At 46.7% G+C, this 27,411-nt stretch overlaps 1 protein-coding gene across 1 annotated transcript in view; it reads left to right on the forward strand.

The window, feature by feature from the left end:
• ttc9b (tetratricopeptide repeat domain 9B) overlaps positions 1 to 27,411 on the forward strand; it is a 68,976-nt gene that overhangs the window by 37,772 nt on the left and 3,793 nt on the right. The window contains exon 2 of the mRNA XM_072274563.1: positions 26,747 to 26,929. Within this exon, the coding sequence (XP_072130664.1) occupies positions 26,747 to 26,929 (183 nt within the window). The remainder of the gene's footprint in view (positions 1 to 26,746; positions 26,930 to 27,411) is intronic.

Below are 27,411 nucleotides of genomic sequence, written 5' to 3' on the forward strand. Positions count from 1 at the left end.
AAGTAAATTTACTATCAAACTACATATGTCACCCTTTGAAGAGGACCACAACCTCGTCATAGGGTTTGGAGGTTTGCGTGCCTCAACGACTTGGAGAGCTAAGTTGGCTGGAGTCAGGGCTTTATCCTTTGGCTCTTGGTAGGGTCATCCATGCCAAACAGGTCAAAGGGTAGAGGCCAGACTCAGAGCGGTCCACTGGTCCTCCAGGTTCGGAGGTTCAGCTCAGGACTAACAACCCTGACTGGTCAAACAAACTTACAGAAACAGTAACGAAGAATTCTTCTACATCTGAGTGCGACAGTATTCCCGAGTCTTCACCAGGGACTTGCATGGCCGACAGTAGTGAAAACTGAGAGGAAGCTACCGACACGATGAAGGGAGTCCTGAACACCACCAAGACAAAGATTTTAGATGGAGATAGGGGACCTTCATTGCTGCCCAAAACACCAGCAGCATAACAGGCAGTAACTAAAATATATCACCATATAGAATGCTGAGATTTATTTTCTTGTGGGCATTCACAGTAAGTACAAAGAAAGAAAATAGCGTCAGTGAAAAACCAGACACATCAAAGACGAACAAACAGTGTACAAAGTAGAACAAACCATGCAAGTACGGAAAAGAGAAAACAAGACAAAATAATACTGATAAAGGATGGGAGAAGGCAGATTGACAGTGCTGGTGTTTATGTCTAGGGGTGTGGAGGATGCGTCGGTGTCTCTGCACTGCTCTACACCCGTGGTGGAGACGTGTATCTGTGTATACAGAGCTCTGACTGACAAAGGAACACAATATTTATCGATAGATTAATGGCTTAATGAGACCGTGGCGGTAGAGAACACTGCAATTACAGCTCACATGGGCTTGAAATGGGTGGCAACTCACTAACATTTCCAGTGGTTATTGTGTCAGCTGGATTGTAATTAAAGCCACAAGTTATTATTTTCCAACTGTATCAGCAATTTCATTCTTACTTACCAGGTCCAAGATGTACATAAAGAGATGGGAATATCCCCCACTGCACTCAGATCAACAACGAGCCATATTCAAATTATGCACAGAATGCTGAGGGAACTCGGCAGGTGAGGCAGCACCGATGGAAATGAGTAAACAGTCAACGTCTCGGGCCGAGGCCCTTCTTCAGGACTGGAAAGGAAGGGAGAAGATGCCAGAATAGAAAGATGGGAGGAGAGGAAGGAAGATAGCTGGAAGGTGATAGGCGAAGCTAGGTGGGTGCGTGTATAATCAAACATTTATACTGTTTGATTTCAACCTTTAAGAGAAAGTTGGGTAAGTACATGGATGGATAAGGTTAAGGTGCAGGTAAATAACACTAGGCACAATAATATTTCAGCATTTTCTAGATGGGCTGAAGGGCCTGTTTCTATGCTATGACTATCTGGTGGTTGACATGAAACACAAAGAGTACAGGTCAAGATGGAAAAGGAGATATAGGCATGTAGGTCTGTGTATGGGCACTTAAATATTCTGTCAAAAGATCTCCAGAAAGTGGTGGATACAGCCCTCCCCACCATTGAGCACATCTACGTGGAGCACTGCCACAGAAAAGCAGCATCCATCATCAAGGACCCCCACTCCCACCATCCAGACCATGTTCTCTTTTCACTACTACCACAATGAGCCTCAGGTCCCACACCACCAGGTTCAGGAACAGTTATTACCCCACAACCATCAGGCTCCTGAACCAGTGTGGATAACTTCACTCACCACAATGAGCCTCAGGTCCCACATCACCAGGTTCAGGAACAGTTATTACCCCACAACCATCAGGCTCCTGAACCAGTGTGGATAACTTCACTCACCACAATGAGCCTCAGGTCCCACACCACCAAGTTCAGGAACGGTTATTACCCTTCAACCATCAGGCTCCTGAACCAGTGTGGATAACTTCACTCCCCACAATGAGCCTCAGGTCCCACACCACCAGGTTCAGGAACGGTTATCACCCCACAACCATCAGGCTCCTGAACCAGTGTGGATAACTTCACTCACCACAATGAGCCTCAGGTCCCACACCACCAGGTTCAGGAACGGTTATTACCCCACAACCATCAGGCTCCTGAACCAGTGTGGATAACTTCACTCACCACAACGAGCCTCAGGTCCCACACCACCAGGTTCAGGAACGGTTATTACCCCACAACCATCAGGCTCCTGAACCAGTGTGGATAACTTCACTCACCACAACGAGCCTCAGGTCCCACACCACCAGGTTCAGGAACAGTTATTACCCCACAACCATCAGGCTCCTGAACCAGTGTGGATAACTTCACTCACCACAACGAGCCTCAGGTCCCACACCACCAGGTTCAGGAACGGTTATTACCCCACAACCATCAGGCTCCTGAACCAGTGTGGATAACTTCACTCACCACAACGAGCCTCAGGTCCCACACCACCAGGTTCAGGAACGGTTATTACCCCACAACCATCAGGCTCCTGAACCAGTGTGGATAACTTCACTCACCACAACGAGCCTCAGGTCCCACACCACCAGGTTCAGGAACAGTTATTACCCCACAACCATCAGGCTCCTGAACCAGTGTGGATAACTTCACTCACCACAACGAGCCTCAGGTCCCACACCACCAGGTTCAGGAACAGTTATCACCCCACAACCATCAGGCTCCTGAACCAGTGTGGATAACTTCACTCACCACAATGAGCCTCAGGTCCCACATCACCAGGTTCAGGAACAGTTATTACCCCACAACCATCAGGCTCCTGAACCAGTGTGGATAACTTCACTCACCACAATGAGCCTCAGGTCCCACACCACCAGGTTCAGGAACAGTTATTACCCTTCAACCATCAGGCTCCTGAACCAGTGTGGATAACTTCACTCCCCACAATGAGCCTCAGGTCCCACACCACCAGGTTCAGGAACGGTTATCACCCCACAACCATCAGGCTCCTGAACCAGTGTGGATAACTTCACTCACCACAATGAGCCTCAGGTCCCACACCACCAGGTTCAGGAACGGTTATTACCCCACAACCATCAGGCTCCTGAACCAGTGTGGATAACTTCACTCACCACAATGAGCCTCAGGTCCCACACCACCAGGTTCAGGAACAGTTATCACCCCACAACCATCAGGCTCCTGAACCAGTGTGGATAACTTCACTCACCACAATGAGCCTCAGGTCCCACATCACCAGGTTCAGGAACAGTTATTACCCCACAACCATCAGGCTCCTGAACCAGTGTGGATAACTTCACTCACCACAATGAGCCTCAGGTCCCACACCACCAGGTTCAGGAACAGTTATTACCCTTCAACCATCAGGCTCCTGAACCAGTGTGGATAACTTCACTCCCCACAATGAGCCTCAGGTCCCACACCACCAGGTTCAGGAACAGTTATCACCCCACAACCATCAGGCTCCTGAACCAGTGTGGATAACTTCACTCACCACAATGAGCCTCAGGTCCCACACCACCAGGTTCAGGAACGGTTATTACCCCACAACCATCAGGCTCCTGAACCAGTGTGGATAACTTCACTCGCCACAATGAGCCTCAGGTCCCACACCACCAGGTTCAGGAACAGTTATCACCCCACAACCATCAGGCTCCTGAACCAGTGTGGATAACTTCACTCACCACAATGAGCCTCAGGTCCCACACCACCAGGTTCAGGAACAGTTATTACCCCACAACCATCAGGCTCCTGAACCAGTGTGGATAACTTCACTCACCACAATGAGCCTCAGGTCCCACACCACCAGGTTCAGGAACAGTTATTACCCCACAACCATCAGGCTCCTGAACCAGTGTGGATAACTTCACTCACCACAACGAGCCTCAGGTCCCACACCACCAGGTTCAGGAACGGTTATTACCCCACAACCATCAGGCTCCTGAACCAGTGTGGATAACTTCACTCACCACAACGAGCCTCAGGTCCCACACCACCAGGTTCAGGAACAGTTATTACCCCTCAACCATCAGGCTCCTGAACCAGTGTGGATAACTTCACTCACCACAACGAGCCTCAGGTCCCACACCACCAGGTTCAGGAACAGTTATTACCCCTCAACCATCAGGCTCCTGAACCAGTGTGGATAACTTCACTCACCACAACGAGCCTCAGGTCCCACACCACCAGGTTCAGGAACAGTTATTACCCCTCAACCATCAGGCTCCTGAACCAGTGTGGATAACTTCACTCACCACAATGAGCCTCAGGTCCCACACCACCAGGTTCAGGAACAGTTATTACCCTTCAACCATCAGGCTCCTGAACCAGTGTACCATGGAAGCAGGATCACGGGTTGGTGACTGAGACAGAAAACACTGACTACGAATAAGCATATTAATCATTTATTTACCAACAGTAAAAGATTCGACCAAACATTCAAGTCTCCCCAAAGCCACGCAGACTACAAAACTAAATGTTCAACAATCAGATACTTCGCTAAGAGTGCTCACGGGCCTTCTGTGTCTGAGTGTACCTTCCCAGTGGCCCTTCAGCACCGGTCACGACCTCACTGTGAGGAGTGGCCTGTAGACAAAAGCAGAGAGACCGAGCCTCCCCCACCTGCTATTCTCATACCCTGAGGTGCCGGAAACCGGACACCGGACACTGGAGCCGCGGCACACAAGGTGACCAATGGGAAAGAGCTGCCGCTTCCTTCAAACGGGCCAGTCGATGACCGGCACGATGGAAGCGGCTTTCGACCGACAAGGAAGCACCTTGTTTCAAACAAAGGCATGGATAATTTCACTCTCCACAACTCTGAACCGATTTCACAACCAATTTTCCTACTTTCAAGGACTCTACAACTCAGTTTCTCAGTATTTATTTATTTATCAATTTCTTTGTCACATGTACAGCAGAATGTCCAATGAAATGCATCGTTTGCTTCAACAACCAAAGGATGTGCTGGGGGCTCCCACAAGTGTTGCCAACGCATCCTGGCACCAACATAGCATTCCCACAACAAAACAGAACACGCTTTTAAAAACTCTAAGTTGCACTATTTGTCTTCTTTTGCACATTGGTTCTCTGTCAGTCTTTCTTTACGTGTTGTTGTTGTTGTTCCTCCTCTCTGCGCCTTGTGACGCAGGGGCGGAAACCTTGCCATTCCTTTAGCAGTCCTGTCTGTTTTTCTATGAGGCTGATTTGCCGTCTCTGCGCTCAAGTCAGCACGGATGGAAAGGGTGCAAGGAGCCGGCCAGATTCGAACCTGGGACCACTCGCCTCGAAGTCTGGTGTGGATGCCACTGCACCACAGGCCAGCACTTGTTCATGTATAGTTTTCCATAAATTCTATTGTATTTCTTTATTAAATGCCTGCAAGAAAATGAATCTCAAGGTGATTGCTGCCTTTTGCACACTGGTTGAATGCCCGAGTTGGTGCAGTGTTTTATTGACTCTGTTATGGTTACATTTCTATTATGGAGTTATTGAGCCTGCCTGCAAGAAAATGAATCTCAGGGTTGTAGATGGTAACATGTATGTACTTCGAGAACATAGAGCACAGCTGAACCAGCTGAAAAGCAAATCAAAAACACCCAAACGCCAATCCCTCTCGCCTACACCATGTCCATATACCTCCATCTTCCTCACATCCATGTGCCTATCTAAACTTCTCTTAAAAGCCTCTAATGTATTTGCCTCTACCGCCAGACCAGGCAGCACATTCCAGGCATCCACCACTCTGAGTAAAATACTTACCCCTCAAATCCCCTTTGAACCTACCCCCTCTCACCTTCAATGCATGCCCTCTGTTATTAGACATTTCAACCCTAGGAAAGCAGACACTCCCTGTCCACTCGATCTCTGCCTCTCATAGTCTTTTTATAACCTCTATCAGATCTCCCCATAGCCTCCGGCACTCCAGGGAAAACAAACAAAGTTTATCCAGCCTCTCGTGATGGCACATGCCCTGTAAACCAGGCAGCATCCTGGTAAACCTCTTCTGCACCCTCTCCAAAGCCTCAAAGTCCTTCCCATCATGGGGCAACCAGAAATGTACGCAATACTCCAGGTGCGGCCTAACCAGTTTTATAAAGTTGCAATATAACCTCTTCTGAACTCAATGCCTCGACTAACTAGAGCAAGCATTCCATAAGCCTTCTCAACCACCTTATCGACCTGTGTAGCCACTTTGATAATAAATTTACTTTAATGTTTTGTACTTTGATGACAAAGCTAACCTCTCTCTCTCCTTAGGGCAAAGTGGAGAACGAGGGTGAAACTGATAAATGGTTACAGTCCCTAGAGTGAGGGGGGAGATCAGTGCACAGGTCTAAAAACAGTACAGGGTATACTCGTATCTCAATTCCACAGATCATTCTGCTAATGAAAAAGGGGAACCCCTCATTTCAAAGTCAAAGTCAAAATAATTGTATTATCGAAATATGTATATGTCACCACATATGTCCATAACAGTGTGGGCTGAATGGCCTGTTCCTGTGCTGTGCTCTATGTTCTCAAAGTACGAACATATCACTATCTACAACCCTGAGATTCATTTTCTTCCAGGCAGCCTCAATAACTCCATAATAGAATAATAACCATAACAGGATTAGTGATAGACCATACCAACATGGGTGTTCGACTAGCGTGCAAAAGATAACAAACTGTGCAAATATAAAAAGGAAGAAATAATAATAATAAATAAATAAGCGATAAATATCAAAACATACAGTGAAATGCTGAACCTCACATCACAGCGCTAAGCAGTATTGCATCCATATTGTACTGTCTCAGTACTTTTATATTTGTGTGCTGTAGCACTTACTTTTTATTTGCAGTTATTTTGTAAATAACATTATTCTTTGCATTTCTAGTTAGATGCTAACTGCATTTCATTGGCTTTGTATCTGTACTCGGCACAATGACAATAAAGTTGAATCTAAACTAATCTAATCTAAATACCTGGTTTTGTGTCAATGACCAATGCAGTCCAAGGATTGTGCTGGGGACAGCTGTCGCCACGCTTCTAATGCAAACGTAGCATTCCCATAACTTCCTAACCCAACCCTAACCCAGGCATCTTTGGAATGTGGGAGAAAACCATAGCACCCAGAGGAAACCCGTGACTAGAACATGCAAACTCCTTACAGTCAGTGATGGGAACTGAACTCTCATAGGTGAAGGCCGATGCTGCAAAGCGGTTGTGCTAACCGGTACACTACCAAGCTGCCTATTCCCTATTCCCAGCTCCTGTGGCCCTGACTGATCAATCCCTGGCCTCTGCCTACTTCCACTCTGTAGAAGAGGGCTTGTCCAACCTGAGATCCACGGACCCCTCGGTAAATGGTACGGCTCCATGGCATAGGAAAGGTTGCAAAACCCTGATCTAGGTCAAGATTTCCTAAGAAGGCAACATCCATCATCAAAGATCTTCACCATCGAGTCCATCCCGTCCTCTCACAGCTCCCTTTTGGGCAGGAGGTACAGAAGCCTCAAGTCGCACCACCAGGTTCAGAAACAGCTAATTCCTTTCAACCATTTGGTTCCTGAACCAACCGGCACAACCCTAATCACTGCCTCGGTACAGCAACACTTTGCACTACAATGGTCTTCGTTATTTTTTGTTCTTTCTTGTAAAAATTGTAATAACAATGCCCAAGTTGGTGCGGACCTTCATTGATTATATTATGGATTTATTGAGTATGCCCGCAGGAAAAATGAACCTCAGGAATAATTCGGGAAATGTGTAGCTGGGGTTGGGTTGGGTTGTTTTCCGATCTTGGCAATTGACCGGCAAACGTTACCTCCTAGCACACTGACAATGTCTCCCCTATGGTGAGGAAATGTTTGCAAGCAAATTGCCAAGATCGGAGAGCCATGAATCTCAGGATAGTCTATGGTAGCATAGATGTACTTTGACCTTTGAACTTATACCTGACGTTTCCTTGTGAATGCTGCTTATCTGACGCTCTGCGCCTGCTATAAGTAAATCTTTCATTGCACCAGTGCATGTGCACTCAGTGGCCACTTTGTTAGGTACAGGAGTAGATCCTGGTGTGATCTTCTGCTGCTGGAGACCATCTGCTTCAAGGTTTGACGTGTTGTACATTCAGAGATACTCTTCTGCACACCACTGTTGTAACGTGTGGTTATTTGAGTTACTGTCACCTTCCTGTCAGCTTGAATCAGTCTGACCATTCTCCTCCGACCTCCCTCATTAACAAGGCATTTTCACCCACAAAGCTGTCGCTCACTGGATTTTGTTTTTCACTCCATTATCCATATAACTGTATAACACGGGATGCTGAGATACATCGTAGGATGTGCTGGGACACATCGTCAGTGATGTAACCCAGGGTCATCGAGGGTTTCGGGTCCTTCAACATCAGACACTCTCACTCAGGCGACCTGTCCAGGGTTGATCAGGCCCCGGCTCCACAGGTCCAACCTCTTGATCCGTCGCTACCTGGAGGCTTGTTCAACAGCCTCTGTGACGGTCCGGATGGGTCTTTTCTTTGGAGTCCCAGTAATGCCAAGGAGAGAGTAGGTTCTGAACAATGAGCAGCCAGCAAAAACCTCTACACCCCATTTCTATAGACTCGTACCATACCCTCCACCCCGGTCTGGGGCACTGCTCTACCAGCTCCTGGAATTTGGCCTTCTTGTGCTCAAATGCCTCTGCAGTACGGTCTTCCCAAGGAACAGACAGTTCTTCCATGACCACCTGCTTTGAGGTCAGGCCTCAGGGATGACGATGCGATGCAGTCAGGGAACTTTAATTGCTTCCCAATTTCAGCTTTCAGTTGCCAGTCAAATGCTGTGTTGGGATTCATTTTCTTGCAGGCATTCATAGTAGAAGCAAGAAATGCAATAGGATCAATGAAAAACTATACACAAAGACTGACAAACAGCCAATATGTCCAAGAAGACAAACTGTGCAAATAAAAAAATACAAATAATAATAATAAACAAACAAATATTACTGAGAACATGAATTGTAGAGTCCTTGAAAGTGAGTCTGTAGGTTGTAGAATCAGTTCTGAATTTATCCACACTGGTTCAGGAGCCTGATGATTGTGGGGTAATAACTGTTCCTGAACCTGGTGGTGTGGGACCTGAGGCTCATTGTGGTGAGTGAAGTTATCCACACTGGTTCAGGAGCCTGATGGTTGTGGGGTAATAACTGTTCCTGAACCTGGTGGTGTGGGACCTGAGGCTCATTGTGGTGAGTGAAGTTATCCACACTGGTTCAGGAGCCTGATGGTTGTGGGGTAATAACTGTTCCTGAACCTGGTGGTGTGGGACCTGAGGCTCATTGTGGTGAGTGAAGTTATCCACACTGGTTCAGGAGCCTGATGGTTGTGGGTTAATAACTGTTCCTGAACCTGGTGGTGTGGGACCTGAGGCTCATTGTGGTGAGTGAAGTTATCCACACTGGTTCAGGAGCCTGATGGTTGTGGGGTAATAACTGTTCCTGAACCTGGTGGTGTGGGACCTGAGGCTCATTGTGGTGAGTGAAGTTATCCACACTGGTTCAGGAGCCTGATGGTTGTGGGGTAATAACTGTTCCTGAACCTGGTGGTGTGGGACCTGAGGCTCATTGTGGCAATTTGCCCCTCTAATGTGATGAACTGAGACCGAGGCTTTGGCCTACTACGGGCTACTCTCGGGATTCTTATCTGAGGACTCGGTTTGATTCGGAATTGTGGTAACTTCTACTTTGAAAAAGGCACACTCGACAACTTCACGCCCAAAGAAGCCACTTTATCTCGAACGTCAAAACCGTCATTTATATACAGAGGCTTTTACAACCCGTATGGCATGGCAGGAACACTATACACAGAGCACACCGGAAGTAAAAAGAACAGAAGTGAACCCCCTCCCCCACCATTATCCTAATTAGTATTAACTTACTTACTTTTAATAATGCTCACATTACAACACTTCTCCCGCTTTAAAATCCTATATTCCCCAAATGTAAAACCTAGGAAATAAAAACAGTGGTGTTATTAACTTGTGTACCCCTGAAAACTTATACTAGTATCTCAGCAACAGTTTACCAATACAAAACACCCGGAAAACATGACAGATTCAACATTCAATCTAACAACAACAAAAAGAACCTGTCCCATCGAAGACTCAGTCTGTCAGGAGGTTTACGAGCACGCTGTGATCCGCGCACTACCCCCGGTGACCCAGCAGGCACCGCTGGTGAGGGTGTTTTGAGTGGGTCTGGTGTTGGGGAATGAGAGGGGTCTGTGTGTCCGCGTGAGATTGTCCACCCTCCTCAGGGGACCCCGACCCCTCTGCCAGCGTCTCGCCCTCTGGCAAAGTCACTGGTGGACATGCTTCCACCATAGTCTGTCTCACAAATGGAAACTCCATGGAAGTGTCTGCCGCTGAGCCGGTATCATGATGCAGACGCACATGGTCCTGATGTCTGCGGAAAACACGCCCATCAGTCAGCTTAACAACATAGGAGACGGGACCACTCTGTTTAAGAATAACCCCAGGCAGCCATTGCTGATTGTTTCTCATATAGACATTGTCATCCGGTTTTAACTGTCTCTCTCGTGCATGTTGATCATGTCCCTCCTTCTGCTTTTCTTGCTTTCTCTCCAGTTTTGCCTTCATGTCTGGGCGCAGCAAGTCCAATCTTGACTTGGGCCTACGCCCCATCAGCATCTCTGCTGGAGTGCGGCAGTCATAGTCTGTGGCGTGAGGCGGTACTTAAACAGGAAACGTGAAAGCCGAATGCTAAGAGAGTCCCCTGTCATCCGCTTCAGGCCTGCCTTCACTGTCTAAACAGCCTGCTCAGCCAAACCATTTGAGGCTGGGTGGAAAGGGGCCGTCCAAATGTGATGAATGCCATTCTGCTGCATGAATTCACTGAACAGCTCACTGGTGAACGTTGGGCCATTATCAGTGACCAGAGTGTCAGGCAACCTGTGGACTGCAAACACTTGCCTGAGTTTGTCTGTGGTTGAGGGGGCTGTGATGTTGCTCATGATCTGAGCTTCGATCCATTTAGAATGCGCATCTACCATTACAAGAAACATCTGCCCCATAAAAGGGGCAGCAAAGTCCAAATGTAGCCTAGACCAGGGGTGGTCTGGCCACTCCCATGGGTGCAAAGGAGCTGGTGGTGGCATATTCTGATTAGTCTGACATTGCGTGCATGATTTTACCTTGCTCTCCAGATCCTGATCCACTCTTGGCCACCAAACGTAGGATCTTGCAAGGCTTTTCATCCGAGACACCCTGGATGAGTCTCATGAATGAATCTCAAACTTAATGTCCTTTCCTCTGACAGTGACTGTGGCATAATATGGTTCAGGTGGTTCCTCATCTGTTTCCACTGCAAACATGTTATAGGCACACGCGGTCTCTTCATCTGCTTTTTCTAGATGGTGTGTGGCTGCCTGAGCCTGCTGAGCTTTCCCCTGCCCAGGCTTAATCTTACCCTTCGAACTTCTGCACTTTTTAGCGAAATGTCCCTTTTTGCTACAAGCATGGCAGACAGTGTCTTTGAATTTGCAATCATTTGCGTAGTGTGTCCCTCCACACCGGAAATATTCCACCCGCTTTGCCTGTTTACCAGTCTCCCTCCTGACTTGGTGCACTGACACCGACTGCGACCCCCATGTCCTTTCTGGATATCCTTGACATTATTAGCAGTCATCTCCATGCCTTGGGCAATCTCTAAGGCTTTCTTGAAAGTCAACGGCTGGGTTTCCCCTAACAGGCGGCGTTGTATGCCGTCATTATTAATGCTGCGTACCAATCGATCACGGAGCATGTCTTCCAACACCGCTCCGAAATCACAGTGCTCCAACAGCTGCCGAAGCTCGGCCACAGACTGACCTGGCTTCCTGAAACGGTTGTGAAACTTACACCGTTCGACTATCACAGAAGGTTTCTGATTGTAGTGGCTCCCCACAAGCTTGAGCAGTTTGTCATATGGAATGTCCCCTGGTTTCCGCGGTGTGGCTAAATTGCTTATTAGCTTGTAAATATTTGCCCCACACACACTCTGGAGAATAGAGCACTTCTTAGCTTCCTCAGTAATTCCATTAGCACAGAAAAAGTGTCCCAACCTTTCCTCATACTCTGGCCAGTCCTCCGTAACCTCCACAAATTCAACGATAGTCCCAAACGTAGCCATCTGAACGTAAGGCTCCTTATTGGCGCTGTTGTTCCCGTTCGAGACGGTCTGACAGGTCCACGAAACCTGTTTATCTCAAACGTCAAAACCGTTATTTATATACAGAGGCCTTCACAACCCGTACGGCATGGCAGGAACACTATGTACAGAACACACCGGGAGTTAAAAGAACAGAAGTGAACCCCCCCCCCCCCACATTATCCTAATTAGTATTAACTTACTTTTAATAATACTCACATTACAACAGAAATGTCGTTGCTTGCTTCTATTGTTTGCATGATTTGCATTTTCTCTTTCTCTGCACATTGGGTGTTGGCCTTTATTTTTAAAATTAGGTTCTTTCAGGTTTCTTGCTTTGCGGCTGCCTGTAAGCAGACAAATCTCAAGGTTGTGTGATTTATACATACTTCGATAATAATTGTACTTTGAATATAACTCACACACACAACACATATCACCACAAATAAAGTAACAAATAATTAGGTGCACAACGCAGTACATATAACTCACATACAGTAATATCACCACAAATAAATTAACCCATAATAAGGCACATTTACGACACGTTAAAAAGTAAAGAGTATAACGCTGCTGGTGTTTCATGTGTGCTGAGACCTGGGTGATGGCAGGGAGTTCAGTCTCACAGCCTGGGGGAAGAAACTGTTTCCCATCCTAACAGTCCTTGTCCTGATGATACGGTACCTTCTGCCTGAGGTAGGGGGTCAAAGAGATTGTTGGACGGATGGGGAGGATTATTGACGAGGGCCCTGTGTACACACTGCTCCTGATAAATATCTCTAATGGGTGGAAGAGAGACCCTGATGATCCTCCCAGCTGTCCTCACAATCGTTTGTAGGGACTTGTGGTCAGCTGCCTTGCAATTCCCACACCAGACAGTGATGCAGCTGGTCAGGACACTCCCGGTGGAGCTCTGGTAAAAATCGGTTAGAATGGAGAGGGGTTGGTGCAGCCTCACCCGGTCTCCTCAGGAAGTGGAGGTGCTGCGGTGCTTTCTTGGCCAAAGAGCTTGTGTTGAGGGATCAGGTGAGAATGTCCGTTATGGGCTCTCCCAGAAACTTGGTGTTCCTAACTCTCTCTGTAGAGGAGCCATTTCTGTGCAGTGAGGAGTGTGCAGCCCGCACCTTCCTAAAGTCCACAGTCATCTCTTTAGTCTTGTCCACGTTGAGACTCAAGTTACTGTTCTTGCTCTGCTCTGCCTCTGCTTTGTATGCCATCTCATTGTTGTTGCTGATGAGGCCAGCCTTGGTTGTGTCTTCAGCAAACTTGATGATCCTGTTTGAGCTGGATTGAGCATCGCGGTCATGCACCAGCTGTGGGGTGAGCATGCAGCCCTGGGGGTGCCAGTGCACAATGTGATGGAGCTTCTACCCACACGGACTGCCTGTGGTCTTCTGTCAAGAAGTCTAGGATCCCGTTACTGAGAGAGGTGCTGAGGTCCAACAGGGACAGTGCACCCACCAGCCTCTGAGGGAAGATTGTATTATTCACCGAGTTGAAGTCGATAAACATATCCTGGCTTACGAGGCACCATTTTCCAGGTGGGACAGGATGGAGTGGAGGGCAGAGGCTACGGCATCAGAAGTGGACTGATTAAAGCTGAACTGGAAAGGGTCCACTATGGCAGGAAGATGGAATTTAATACCATCCATAACCAGCCGCTCAAAGTAATTCATTATTGCTGAGATCAGTGTCATTGAAGTAGGTTATTGCCATCCTCTTGGGCACTGGGATGATGGAGGCCACCTTGAAGCCTGTGGAGACAGTAGACATTTCCGGAGAGATGTTGAAGATGTCTGTTAGCTGGGCTGCATGTGACCAGGTATGCTAGTGGGCCTCACTGCTTTACGTTTGTTGACTCTGGCTAGGGTCTTCCTCACATCAGCTGTAGACAGACAGATACACATCCCCCATCCATGTACTTATCCAAACTTCTCTTAAATGTTACAACTGAACCCACATCTACCACTTCTGCTGATCCACACTCTGAACAAAGAAGTTCATAGAAACATAGAAAACCTACAGCACAATACAGGTCCTTCGGCCCACAAAGCTCTGCTGAACATTTCCTTACCTGAGAAATAGCTCTCTATTTTTCTGAGCTCCATGTACTGTCCAGGAGTCTCTTAATAGACCCTATCGTATCCGCCTCCACCACCGCCGTTGGCAGCCCATTCCACGCACCCACCACTCTCTGCATAAAAAGTCCTGGGAAAAAGCCTCTGACTATCCACATGCTTCTCGTCAGGAGAGGAGGGAGGAGAAGATGGCGGTGCAACGCAGCGTGCATGGCCGTTCCGAATGAATATCGTATATGTGAAGTAGGATGCCGTGCACAATCCGGATTTGATGGAGACAGACGTGAGAAGCGTGGAGGAACATCTGGAGTAACTTCTGAAACGCCGCTTCGCTGCCGCTGCTACTGTGCGATCGAGAATCTCCGGAGACGAAGGCCTCAAATCCTCAGCTTTGCCTATCGCCTGTTGTTGGGGCCAGGGTCGAGACGCTCGGCAGAGATGGTGCTCGGTGTCGGAGAGCTGGTCGGAGGCTCGGAGTTTTCAGACGGACTTGGAGTCGGACTGTGGTCGGATGCTTCCGGGATGCTGCATCGTCAAGTTGGCGGCGCTGGGGGTTTACCGTCTGTGTGAGATGATGGGACTTTCGAGAGACCCTGAGACTTTTACCGTGCCATGGTCTGTTCTTATCAAATTACGGTATTGCTTTGCACTATTGTAACTATATGTTATAATTATGTGGTTTTTGTTAGTTTTTAAGTTGGTTTGTCATGTGCTTTCGTGATATCATTCTGGAAAAACATTGTATCATTTCTTAATGCATGTATTACTAAATGACAATAAAAGGGGACTGCGTGTCCTCATAATCATAATCATCTTATCCACCTCTATCAGGTCACCTCTCATCCTCCATCACTCCAAGGAGAAAAGGCCGAGTTCACGCAACCTATTCTCATAAGGCATGCTCCCTAATCCAGGCAACATCCTTGTAAATCTCCTCTGCACGCTTTCTATAGTTTCCACATCCTTCCTGTAGTGAGGCGACCAGAACTGAACAGAACAGTTCTCCCTCAGGTTTCCCTGAAATATTTCACCTTCCACCCAACCCCTGTGGAAAAAGTCTGCTTCCATTTACTGTATCTATATCCCTCATAGGGCGGAGTTACGTCTCTGCCATGGGAGCTGTAAGGTGCTTTTTCCCTCCGCTAGCCTGCAGGTCACCCTTGGGCAAGGTGTAGCACCTGCTTAGTCCCCCGATCAAGGTCATGTGACCTCATGTGAGCAAGTGGTGGATGGTCGTATGAGCAGCTGGTGCATTTCACAAGTCTTGGTTATACCACCAGTAGATGGTTGTCTCTCTGATGGGAGGTTTGCGGTGAGTGGAGTGCCGCAGGGATCGGTGCTGGGTCCATTGTTGTTTGTCATCTATATCAACGACATAGATAATAATGTGGTTAACTGGATCAGCAAATTTGTGGATGACACCAAGGTTAAGGGTGTAGTGGATAGTGAGGAAGGCTTTCAGAGCTTGCAGAGGGATCTGGACAGAAAAATGGTAGATGGAACTTAATGCAGACAAGTGTGAGGCTTTGTACTTTGGTAGGATCAGCCTGGGGTAGGTCTTATACAGTGAAGAGTGGAGCATTGAGAGGTGTGGTAGAACAAAGGGATAGGGTCGTCGAGTCATAGATCTGGGAACACAGGTCCACAATTTATTGAAAGTGGTCTCACAGGGAGATAGAGTCATGGAGAAAGTTCTTGGCACATTGGCCTTCATAAATCAAAGTATTGAGTACAGGAGATGGGATGTCATGTTGAAGTTGTATAGTATGCTGGTGAGGCCTAATTTGGAGTATTGTGTGCAGTTCCGGCATCTACCTACAGGAAAGGTGTAAATAAGGTTGAAGGAGTACAGAGGAATTTACAGTGATATTGCTGAGATGGGAGGTCCTGAGTTATAAGGTCTGAATTCCTTGAAGTGTAGGAGAATGACGGGAGATTTGATAGAGGTATACAAAATTATGAGGGGTATAGATAGGGTAAATGCAAGCAGGCTTTTTCCACTGAGGTTTGGTGTGACAAAACTAGAGGCCATGGGTTAAGGGTGAAAGGTGAAAAGTTTAAGGGGAACATGAGGGGAAACTTCTTCTCTCTGAGTGTGGAATGAGCTGCCAGCGCAAGGGGCTCGATTTCAACGTTTAAGAGAAACTTGGACAGGTACATGGATGGCCGGAGCACGGGGACTGTGGTCCTGGACCAGGTCAATGGGAGTAGGCAGTTTCAATGGTCTGGCATGGACAAGATGGGCCAAATGGCCTGTTTCTGTCCTGTACTTCTCTGTGACTTTATTGTATTTCTTTGTTCTACTGTGAATGCCTGCAAGACAATGTATTTCAGGGTAGTGTATGGTGACGTATACATACTTCGATAATAAATTTACTTTGATCTTCGAAAATTTTAATTGTATATTCAGCAATTATATTTGTAACTCAGCCAATATTACTTTCTTTAGCCTGAAGCCATTAGCATCACATTTCTCTCTGCTACTAAAGATTCAATCTGTTGTCTATTAGGATGCAGAGAAAAAAAATTGCAAACAGGAACCGAGGGGTGGGAGAGGTGGCATCAAGTCTGCTCGTTGCTGTGGAGACAAGGAGAGTAAGTTAGCAAGAAGAGAGGCACGGGGTTGGATCACTCGGTGAGGCAGACACAATAGTTGGCTCCAAACTGCAGCGTTTAATTCCTCAGCCTCAAACACACTCTAAACCCAAGAAATTCGAAGCTATTTCTCTGATAAAAACTATTCTGTGTTCAAGAACACAAGAGATTCTGGAAATTCAGAGTAACGCACACACACAAAATGGTGGAGGAACTCAGCAGGCTAGGTAGCGTCTACTTTGCCTAATTGTTTGTCAGTCTTTGCTTTGGCCTAGTCTTTCATTAATACTATCATACTTCTTTGGCCTACTGTGAATGCGCACAAGAAAATTAATCCCAGGGTGCTTTCTTGGCTGAAGAGGTGGTGCTGAGGGACCAGGTGAGATTAAATTAGATTAGATTAGATTATGAGGACACGCAGTTCTCTTTTATTGTCAGTTAGTAATGCATGCATTAAGAAATGATACAATATTTTTCCAGAATGATATCACGAAAACACATGACAAACCGACTTAAAAACTAACAAAAGCCACATAATTATAGCATATAGTTACAACAGTGCAAAGCAATACCGTAATTTGATAAGAACAGACCATGGCACAGTAAAAGTCTCAAAGTCTCTCGAAAGTCCCATCATCTCACGCAGACGGTGAACCCCCAGCGCCGCCAACTTGCCGATGCAGCATCCCGGAAGCATCCGACCACAGTCCGACTCCGAGTCCGTCCGAAAAACTCCGAGCCTCCGACCAGCTCTCCGACACTGAGCACCGAGCGCCATCTCTGCCGAGCACTTCAACCCCGGCCCCGGCAACAAGCAATAGGCAAAGCCAAGGATTTGGGGCCTTCGTCTCCGGAGATTCTCGACCACACAGTAGCAGCGTCAGCAAAGCAGGCATTTTGGAAGTTACTCCAGATGTTCCTCCGTACTCTCACGGCTGTCTGCCTCAAATCTGGATTGTGCACGGCTCCCCTAGTTACACATATGATACTCATTTGGAACGGCCGCGTGCGCTGTGCCACGCCGCCATCTTCTCCTCTCCTCCATTAGGAGATCGTCCATTAGGTGAATTCCCAGAAACCTGGTTCTCCTAACTCCTCAGAGGAGCCGTGTATGTGCAATGAGGAGCGTTCAGCTTGCACTTCCTACAGTCCACAGTCATCTCTTTAGTCATGGCAAATGGTGACCTATACATGTGCGTAATAAATTAATTTTGAACTTTGATCTGCGGAGTGGAATAAGGACTCGAATGTTTCGGGCTGACAGCCTGCATCACAATTGGAAAGAAAGGGGGCAGAAGCCAGAATAAGACAAGCGGGGTGGGGGGGGGGGAGTAGGGGAGTATAAGCCGACAGGTGACAGGTGAGACCAGGTGAGGGAGCAGGTGGGTGGGTGGGAAAGCAGAATGAGGTAAGAAGCTGGAGGATGATAGGTGGGAAAGGTAAAGGGCTGAAGAAGGAGGAACCTGATAGGAGAGAAGAATGAACCATGGGAGAAAGGGAAGGGAAGGGAAGGGTGTGCTTCTCTAAATCCTTAAATTTAGAGATACAAAGCCCTTCCAGCCCAATGAGCTGCACCACCCAGCCACCCAGCTATTTAACCCAAGCCTAATCATAGCTCTGTCTGTAGTGGTGGTGTGGTGGGGCCAGGTATCTGCATCTGGACTTTGGAACAAGAAGTCCCAGGTTCGAATACGGCCGGCTCCTTGCGCGCTTTCCATCCGTGCTGGGCTGAGCGTCGAGCTAGAAACTCGGCCTCGTAAAAAACAGGCAAAAGTACTAAAGTAACGACAAGGTTGCTGCCCGATGTGGTGAAGAGGAACGTACACACTCCCTAAAGAGGACACGGGAAGTGAACTCCGAGCTCCGATGCCCCGAGCTGTAATAGCGTCACGATGACCGCTAGGCTACTGAACCATTCTACCCTCTATTTCAAGAAGGTAGATCTGAAACTGAGTGTCTGGGGTGAGATGCCGCCTGGGGCGGAAATTACATGTAAACTGGTGGAAATTTTATATTCAAATTTGTTGTCAAGTAATTGCATGTATCCAGAATTAAACTTGTTTTAATTGAGATACAGTGTGGAACAGGCCTTTCCAGCCGTTCCAGCCTCACTGGCCAGCAATTCCTGACTTAATCCTAGCCTAATCATGGGACAATTTACAATGACTAATTAATCTACCAAGCAGTAGGACTGTGAGAGGAAACCCACACGGTCAGGGGGAGAACATACAAACTCCTTACGGGCGGAGGCGGGAATTGAAACCGGGTCACTGGTACTGCCACTGTGCTGCCAGTACAGAATTGTAAAATAGTTTATTCGAAGTCCAAAGTAAACGTATTATCATAGTACATAAATGTCACTATATACTACCCTGACGTTCACCTTCTTGTGGGGATTCTCAGTAAGTCTATAGAATAATGACCATAACAGAAACCACTAAAGACCGCCCAACTTGGGCGTTCAACCAGAGTGCAGAAGACAACAAACTGCAAATACAAAAAGAATAAACAATGATAATAAATAAATAAACAATAGATATCAAGGACATGAGATGATACAATACTTTAGTAATGATCAAAAATAACTACAGGCTGTTGTCCAAATCTCTCTGGTTCACTGCCATGCTTGGGGGGCTAACCTTCTTAGGTGGTCTGATTATAGATTCAAAAAGTTCAAAGTACGTTTACAATCACAGTCCATATATGTCACCCTGTATTACCCCGAGATTCATCTCTTGTGGGCAATCACAGTAAATACCAAGAAATACAATAATATCAATGAAAAACTACAACAGACAAAGACGGACAAACAACCGAAGTGCAAAAGTTGGCAAACTGAGCAAGTAGGAAAATGAAAAGCTGGGTCTGGAGCCACAACAACCTCTCACTCAGTGTCAGTAACACCAAAGAGCTGACTGTTGACTAGAGGAGGAGGAAGCCAGAGGCCCATGAGCCAGTCCTCATTATGGGATTTACATAAGATCATAAGAAATAGGAGCAGGAGTCGGCCATTCTGCCCATCGACCCTGCCCCGCCATTCAATAAGATCATAAACTCATGTCCGTAAACTCAGCTCCATCTACCTGCCTTTTCCCCATAACCCTTAATTCCCCTACTATGTAAAAATCTATCTAACTATATCTTAAATATATTTAGTGAAGAAGCCTCAACTGTTTCCCAGGGCAGAGAATTCCACAGATTCACCACTCTCTGGGAAAAATAGTTTCTCCTCATCTCCGTCCTAAATCTTCTCCCCTGAATCTTGAGGCAATGTCCCCTAGTTCTAGTCTCACCTACCAATGGAAACAACTTTCCTACTTCTATCTTATCTATCCCTTTCAAAATTTTGTATGTTTCTATAAGATCCCCTCTTATTCTTCTGAACTCCAGCGAGTATAGTCCCAGGCTACTCAATGGCTCCTCATAGGTTAAGAATGTTTTTCCTCACAGTTTAAGAATTGGTGGTAGGCCATTTAGGACAGAGTTGAGGAGAAATTTTTTCACTCAGAGAGTGGTGGATATGTGGAATGCTCTGACCCAGAAGGCTGTGGAGGCCAAGTCTCTGGATGCTTTCAAAAAAGAGATGGATAGAGCTCTTAAAGATAGTGGAATCAAAGGTTATGGGGATAAGGCAGGAACTGGATACTGATAGTGGATGATCAGCCATGATCACAGTAAATGGCGGTGCTAGCTCGAAGGGCTGAATGGCCTACTTCTGCACCTATTGTCTATTGTCTATTAACCCTTTCATCTCTGGAATCAACCTGGTGAACCTCCTCTGCACTGCCTCCAAAGCCAGTATATCCTTCCTCAAGTATGGAGACCAGAACTGCACACAGTACTCCAGGTACTACCAGTACCCTGTATAGCTGCAGCATGACCTCCCTGCTCTTGAATTCAATCCCTCTAGCAATGAAGGCCAACATTCTGTTTGCCTTCTTAATAACCTGTTGTACCTGCAAGCCAACTTTTTGCGATTCATGCACAAGCACTCCCAAGTCCCTCTGCACAACAGCAAAGTGGATAATCTTACATTTACCAACATTGTATTCCATCTGCCAGACCTTGGCCCACTCACTTAACCTATCTATATCCCTCTGCAGACTCTCCCCATCCTCTGTACAATTTGCTTTTCCACTCAGTTTAGTGTCATCAGCAAATTTTGCTACGCTACACTCAGCCCCCTCTTCCAAATCATCAATGTAAATGGTAAACAGCTGCGGGCCCAGCACCGACCCCTGCGGCACCCCACTCACCACAGACTGCCAACCGGAGAAACACCCATTTATACCAACTCTCTGTCTTCTATTGGTTAACCAATCCACTATCCATGCCAATATACTTCCTCCGATTCCATGCATCCGTATATTATTTATAAGTCTCTTGTGCGGGACCTAATCGAACACCTTCTGGAAATCCAAGTATACGACATCCACCTGTTCCCCTCTATCCACTGCACTCATTATGTCCTCAAAGAAATCCAGTAAGTTTGTCAAACAGGACCTACCCTTTCTGAATCCATGCTGCGTCTGTCTAATAGAACCACTCCTTTCTAAATGTTTCACTATTTCTTCCTTAACGACAGCTTCAAGCATTTTCCCGACTACAGATGTTAAGCTAACTGGCCTATAGTTGCCCATCTTTTGCCTACATCCGTTTTTAAAAAGTGGCATGACATTTGCTGTCTTCCTATCTGCCAGGACCTGCCCAGAGTCTAGAGAGTTTTGATAAATGATTACCAACATGTCTACTATAACCTCTGCCAGTTCCCTCAGCACCCTGGGATACATCCCATCAGGACCAGGGGACTTATCTACCTTCAGGCCCTCTAGTTAGCTCATCACTATCTCTTTAGTGACAGTGATTTTATCAAGGTCCTCACCTCCCATTTCGTCCATACCATCTTTCTTTGGCATATTAGATGTGTGCTCCACCGTGAAGACCGACACAAAATAGTTGTTCAATGCCTCAGCCATTTCCTTATCACCCAATATCAATTTCCCCTTCTGGTCTTCCACTTTAGTGACCCTCTTCCACTTTATATATTTATAAAAACTTTTGCTATCTGTTTTTATATTTTGTGCTAATTTACTTTCATACTCTATCTTCCCTTTCCTTATTTCTTGTTTAACCATGTAACCATATAACAATTACAGCACGGAAACAATCCATCTCGGCCCTTCTAGTCCGTGCCGAACTCTTACTCTCACTTAGTCCCACCGACCTGCACTCAGCCCATAACCCTCCATTCTTTTCCTGTCCATATATCTATCCAATTTAACTTTAAACGACAACATAGAACCTGCCTCAACCACTTCTGTTGGAAGCTCATTCCACACAGCCACCACTCTCTGAGTAAAGAAGTTCCCCCTCATGTTACCTCTAAACTTTTGACCTTTAACTCTCAACTCATGTCCTCTTGTTTGAATCTCCCCTACTCGCAATGGAAAAAGCCTATCTACGTCAACTCTATCTATCTCCCTCATAATTTTAAATACCTCTATCAAGTCGCCCCTCAACCTTCTACGCTCCAAAGAATAAAGACCCAACTTGTTCAACCTTTCTCTGTAACATTAGGTGATGAAACCCAGGTAACATTCTAGTAAATCTTCTCTGTACTCTCTCTAACTTGTTGACATCTTTCCTATAATTCGGTGACCAAAACTGTACACAATACTCCAAATTTGGCCTCACCAATGCCTTGTACAATTTCAACATTACATCCTAACTCCTATACTCAATGCTCTGATTTATAAAGGCCAGCATACCAAAAGCTTTCTTCACCACCCTATCCACATGAGATTCCACCTTCAGGGAACTATGCACCATTATTCCTAGATCCCTCTGTTCTACTGCATTCTTCAATGCCCTACCATTTACCATGTATGTCCTATTTTGATTAGTCCTACCAAAATGTAGCATTAAACTCCATCTGCCATCTTTCAGCCCACTCTTCTAACTGGCCTAAATCTCTCTGCAAGCTTTGAAAACCTACTTCATTATCCACAACTCCACCTATCTTAGTATCATCTGCATATTTACTCATCCAATTTACCACTCCATCATCCAGATCATTAATATATATGACAAATAACATTGGACCCAGTACAGATCCCTGAGGCACGCCACTAGTCAACGGCCTCCAATCTGACGAACAGTTATTCACCACTACTCTCTGGCGTCTCCCATCCAGCCACTGCTGAATCCATTTTACTACTTCAATACTAATACCTAATGACTGAACCTTCCTAACCAACCTTCCGTGTGGAACCTTGTCAAAGGCCTTACTGAAGTCCACATAGACAACATCCACCACTTTACCCTTGTCAACTTTTCTAGTAAGCTCTTCAAAAAATTCAATAAGATTTGTCAAACATGACCTTCCACGCACAAATCCATGTTGACTGTTCCTAATCAGACCCAGTCTATCCAGATAATTATATATACCATCTCTAAGAATACTTTCCATAGTTTAGTTGTTCTCTGTTGCTTTTTAAAGTTTTCCCAATCCTCCAATCTCCCACTAATCTTTGCGACTTTGTACACGAGCTTTTAATTTGATACTATCTTTTATTTCCTTAGTTATCCAAGGCTGGCTCTCCCCACACTTGCGGTGGGGAGTGCCAGTAACCTTAAATTAGTATTTCAGAGGATCTGTCCTGGGCCCAGACCCAACAATCCGTTGACTTTTAGTTGCCTGCTGAGTTCAGTGGCAGTTCAGGACAGAGAGTTATCACCAGCGATTGTCAGTCCTACGAATAAACAAGTTAGCTTCAAACCCTTGAGTGTAACTGCCACCATCAGATTGCTCTGTTACATAGCTCAGACACTATGGCCAAGAAATCACACCATGCTTCTACTTCAGCAAAGGCTAAGGAAATTTGCATATCCCAGTTTTTACAGTTGCACCACAGAAAGCACCTTGTGTGATCATGTTTGCTGTTGTGTGCTGGGGCAGCAGGCTGAGGGTAGCAGACACCAACAGAATCAACAAACGCATTCATAAGGTCAGTGATGTTTTGGGGATGGAACTGGACTCTCTGACGGTGGTGTCTGAAAAGAGGATGCTGTCTAAGTTGCATGCCATCTTGGACAATGTCTCCCATCCACTACATAATGTACTGGGTGGGCACAGGAGTACATTCAGCCGGAGACTCATTCCACCGAGATGCAACACAGAGCGTCATAGGAAGTCATTCCTACCTGTGGCCATCAAACTTTACAACTCCTCCCTTGGAGGGTCAGACACCCTGAGCCAATAGGCTGGTCCTGGACTTATTTCCTGGCATAATTTACATATTACTATTTAATTATTTATGGTTTTATATTGCTATATCTATACTCTATTCTTGGTTGGCGCAACCGTAACGAAAACCAATTTCCCTCGGGAACGATGAAGTATGACTATGACTATGTTATCCGATGCATCATGGCTTGATATGGTAACTGCTCTGTCTGTGACCGCAAAGAACTGCCGAGAGAGCCTTCCTTCCATTGACTCCGTCTACACTTCCAGCTTCTTCAGGAAAGCAGCCTCGCTCATCGTGGGCATTCTCCCCTCTCCCCTCGGGCAAACCTGAAAGCACGTGCCACTGGGCTTCTATCACACTCTCGAATGGACCACATATATGCTAAAGATGAATTGTTTGCTTCTTTCTCCTTTGTGCTTGTTTGTTTGTTTATTGACTGATTGAGATACAGCGTGGAACAGTCCCTTCTGGCCCCTGGAGCCGAGCTCCCGGGTAACCACCTATTTAACCCTGGTCTAATCACAGGGCAATTTACAATGACCAATTAACTGATTAACCGGTTTGTCTCTGGACTGTGGGAGGAAACCGGAGCACACTGAGAAAATCCTTGCATTCCACGGGGATGCAGATTCCGCACAGACAACATCGGAACTGAACCCCGAACACATCTTTTCTTAGATAAGGGGCCCAAAACTGCGCACAGTACTCCAAGTGAGGCCTTGCCAGTGCTTTATAAAGCCTCAGCATTACATCCTTGCTTCTATGTCGCAGTGCTGATGAAGGGTTTCGGCCCGAGACGTCAACCGTTTACTCCCCTCCATAGGTACTACCTGATTTTCTCAGTTCCTCCATTTTGTGTGTGTTGCCCAAATTTCTAACCTCGGCAGAACTCTATGTCCATGCCTTGTACTGCACCGGTTAAATATTGTCACGTGTACTGAGATAGAGTGAAAAGCTGCTCATACAGATAAATCATTGCGGGGTGCATTGAGCTCGAATAAGGTAAACCAGGAGTCCACCTTATCATAGGAGAGGTCCGTTCAGGACTCTGATTACAGGAGCCGCTCTAGAGCCTGGTGGTGTCGCTTTCAGACTCTTGTATCTTCTGCCCCGTGGGAGAGAGTGTCCGGGTGGGAGGGGTGGGCAGGCGCTACAGGGTGACCTGCAGCCTAGCAGAGGGAAGGAGCACCTCACATCTCCTTTGGTAGGGACTTTAGTATCTCGACCCCACCACACAAAGGATTATTCCACGTGCCGCCCCCCCCCCCAGCACAGTGGTGGGAATTGAACCTGGGTCGCAGATGCTGTAACGTTTTACGTTGCCGTGCCACCCGTGTTCTCGTGGATGTGATGGTAAGTTCAGATAAATGTGAGGTGCTGCACCTTGGGGGGGGGGCAAATGTAAGCAGACGGTACACCGTTAAAGGCAAGGTCTTTGTCAGTGTTGCCGAGCAGAGAGATCTTGGGATCCAAGCTCATTGCTCCTTGAAAGTGGCTACACAGGTCAATGAGGTGGTTAAAAAGCCTCATGGAAAGCTTATGGAAGGAATGCTTGTTTTTAATAGTCAAGACATTGAGTTCAAAAGTCAGGAGATAATGTTGCAACTTTATAGAGCTCTGGTTAGGCCATTAGTCTTGCGAGACCATGGATCTGTGCTTGGAAAATCTTCACTCTCCAGGTTGCAGGCTTGGGCAAGGTTGTATGGAAGACCAGCAGTTGCCCATGCTGCAAGTCTCCCCTCTCCACGACACTGATGTTGTCCAAGGGAAGGGCGTTAGGACCCATACAGCTTGGCACCAGTGTCGTCGCAGAGCAATGTGTGATCAAGTGCCTTGCTCAAGGACACAACACGTTTCCTCGGCTGGGGCTCAAACTCACGACCTTCAGGTCGCTAGTCCAATGCCTTAACCACTTGGCCATGTGCCCACATCTGGAGTAATGCTTACAGTTCTGGTCGTCCCACTAGAGGAAGGATGTTGAGGCCTTGGAGAGGGTGCAGAAGAGGTTTACCAGGATGCTGTCTGGTTTAGAGGGCATGTGCTATCATGAGAGGCAGGATAAACTTGGGTTGTTTTCTCTGGAGTGTCAGAGGTTGAGGGGAGATCTGATAGAGGTTTACAAGACTATGAGAGACATAGATCGAGTGGACAGAGATTATCTGTTTCCCAGGGTAGAAATGTCTAATACCAGAGGGCATGCGTTGAAGGTGAGGGAGGTGGGGGTAGGTTCAAGGGGGATGTGAGGGGCAAGTTTTTTACTCAGAGAGTGGTGGATGTCTGGAATGTGCTGCATGGTCTGGTGGTAGAGGGAAATAAATTAAAGGTTTTTAAGAGACATTTGGAGAGACACATGGATGTGAGGAAGATGGAGGGATATGCACATGGTGTAGGGAGGAGGGATTAGTGTTTGTGTGTTTTTGATTTACTTTATAGCTGGTTCAGCACAACATTGTGGGCCGAATGGCCTGTTCTTGTGCTGTACTCTTCCATGTTCTATGTTCTTTCCTTGAACTATTTGTCTGGGGTTTCTTTACCGGAATTTGGACCTTACCCTGCCTCCGACGAGAGGGTTGCCCTCTGAGCCCCAGCTGATGAAACAGAGGGTGGCTGGTGAGGGACTGTGGAGGGACCTCCCTCCTCCAAACTTTAAAGTCCCAGAATCTGACTCTGTTTCCCTCATTCTTCCGGCAGCCTGCCTCCTCCAGTCGGAACTGGTGAACTACGAACGGGTGAAGGAGTATTGTCTGAAAATTCTCGGGAAGCACAAGGACAATTTCAAAGCCATGTACAGAGCAGGGATCGCCTTCTACCACCTGGGTGACTGTGAGAACGCACTGCAGTACCTGAAGGGAGCCAAAGACCGGGAGCCGACAGGTAAGCATAGAACACAGAATGGCTCAGGCCACCCGGCCCACAAGGTCTGTGCTGAATGCAGTGCCTAATTAAACTAGATCTCTTCTGCCTGCCCCTAGACTTTATTCTTCCACTCCCAACATACTGATGTGTCTGACTCAAAGTTTCTTCAACGCCACCAACTGTGGCAGTACATACCAGGCACCCACCTCTCTCTCTCTCTCTGTTAAAAACTTTGTCCTGTATGTAGATCACAGGACATTACAGCAGAGTACAGGCCCTTCGGCCCACAATGTTGTGATGACCTTTAAACCCACTCTAAGTTCAATCTAACCCTTCCCTCCCACATAACCCTCCATTTTTCTATCATTCGTCTGCCCATCTAAGAGTTTCTGAAATGTCCCTAATGTATCTGCCTCTACCACTGCCCCCTGGGAGGGTGTTCCACACACCCACCACTCTCTGTGTAAAAAGTTTATATCTGATATCCCCCACTATACTTT

This window comes from Mobula birostris, chromosome 12, assembly GCF_030028105.1.
Source record: "Mobula birostris isolate sMobBir1 chromosome 12, sMobBir1.hap1, whole genome shotgun sequence".
Taxonomy (NCBI): domain Eukaryota; kingdom Metazoa; phylum Chordata; class Chondrichthyes; order Myliobatiformes; family Myliobatidae; genus Mobula; species Mobula birostris.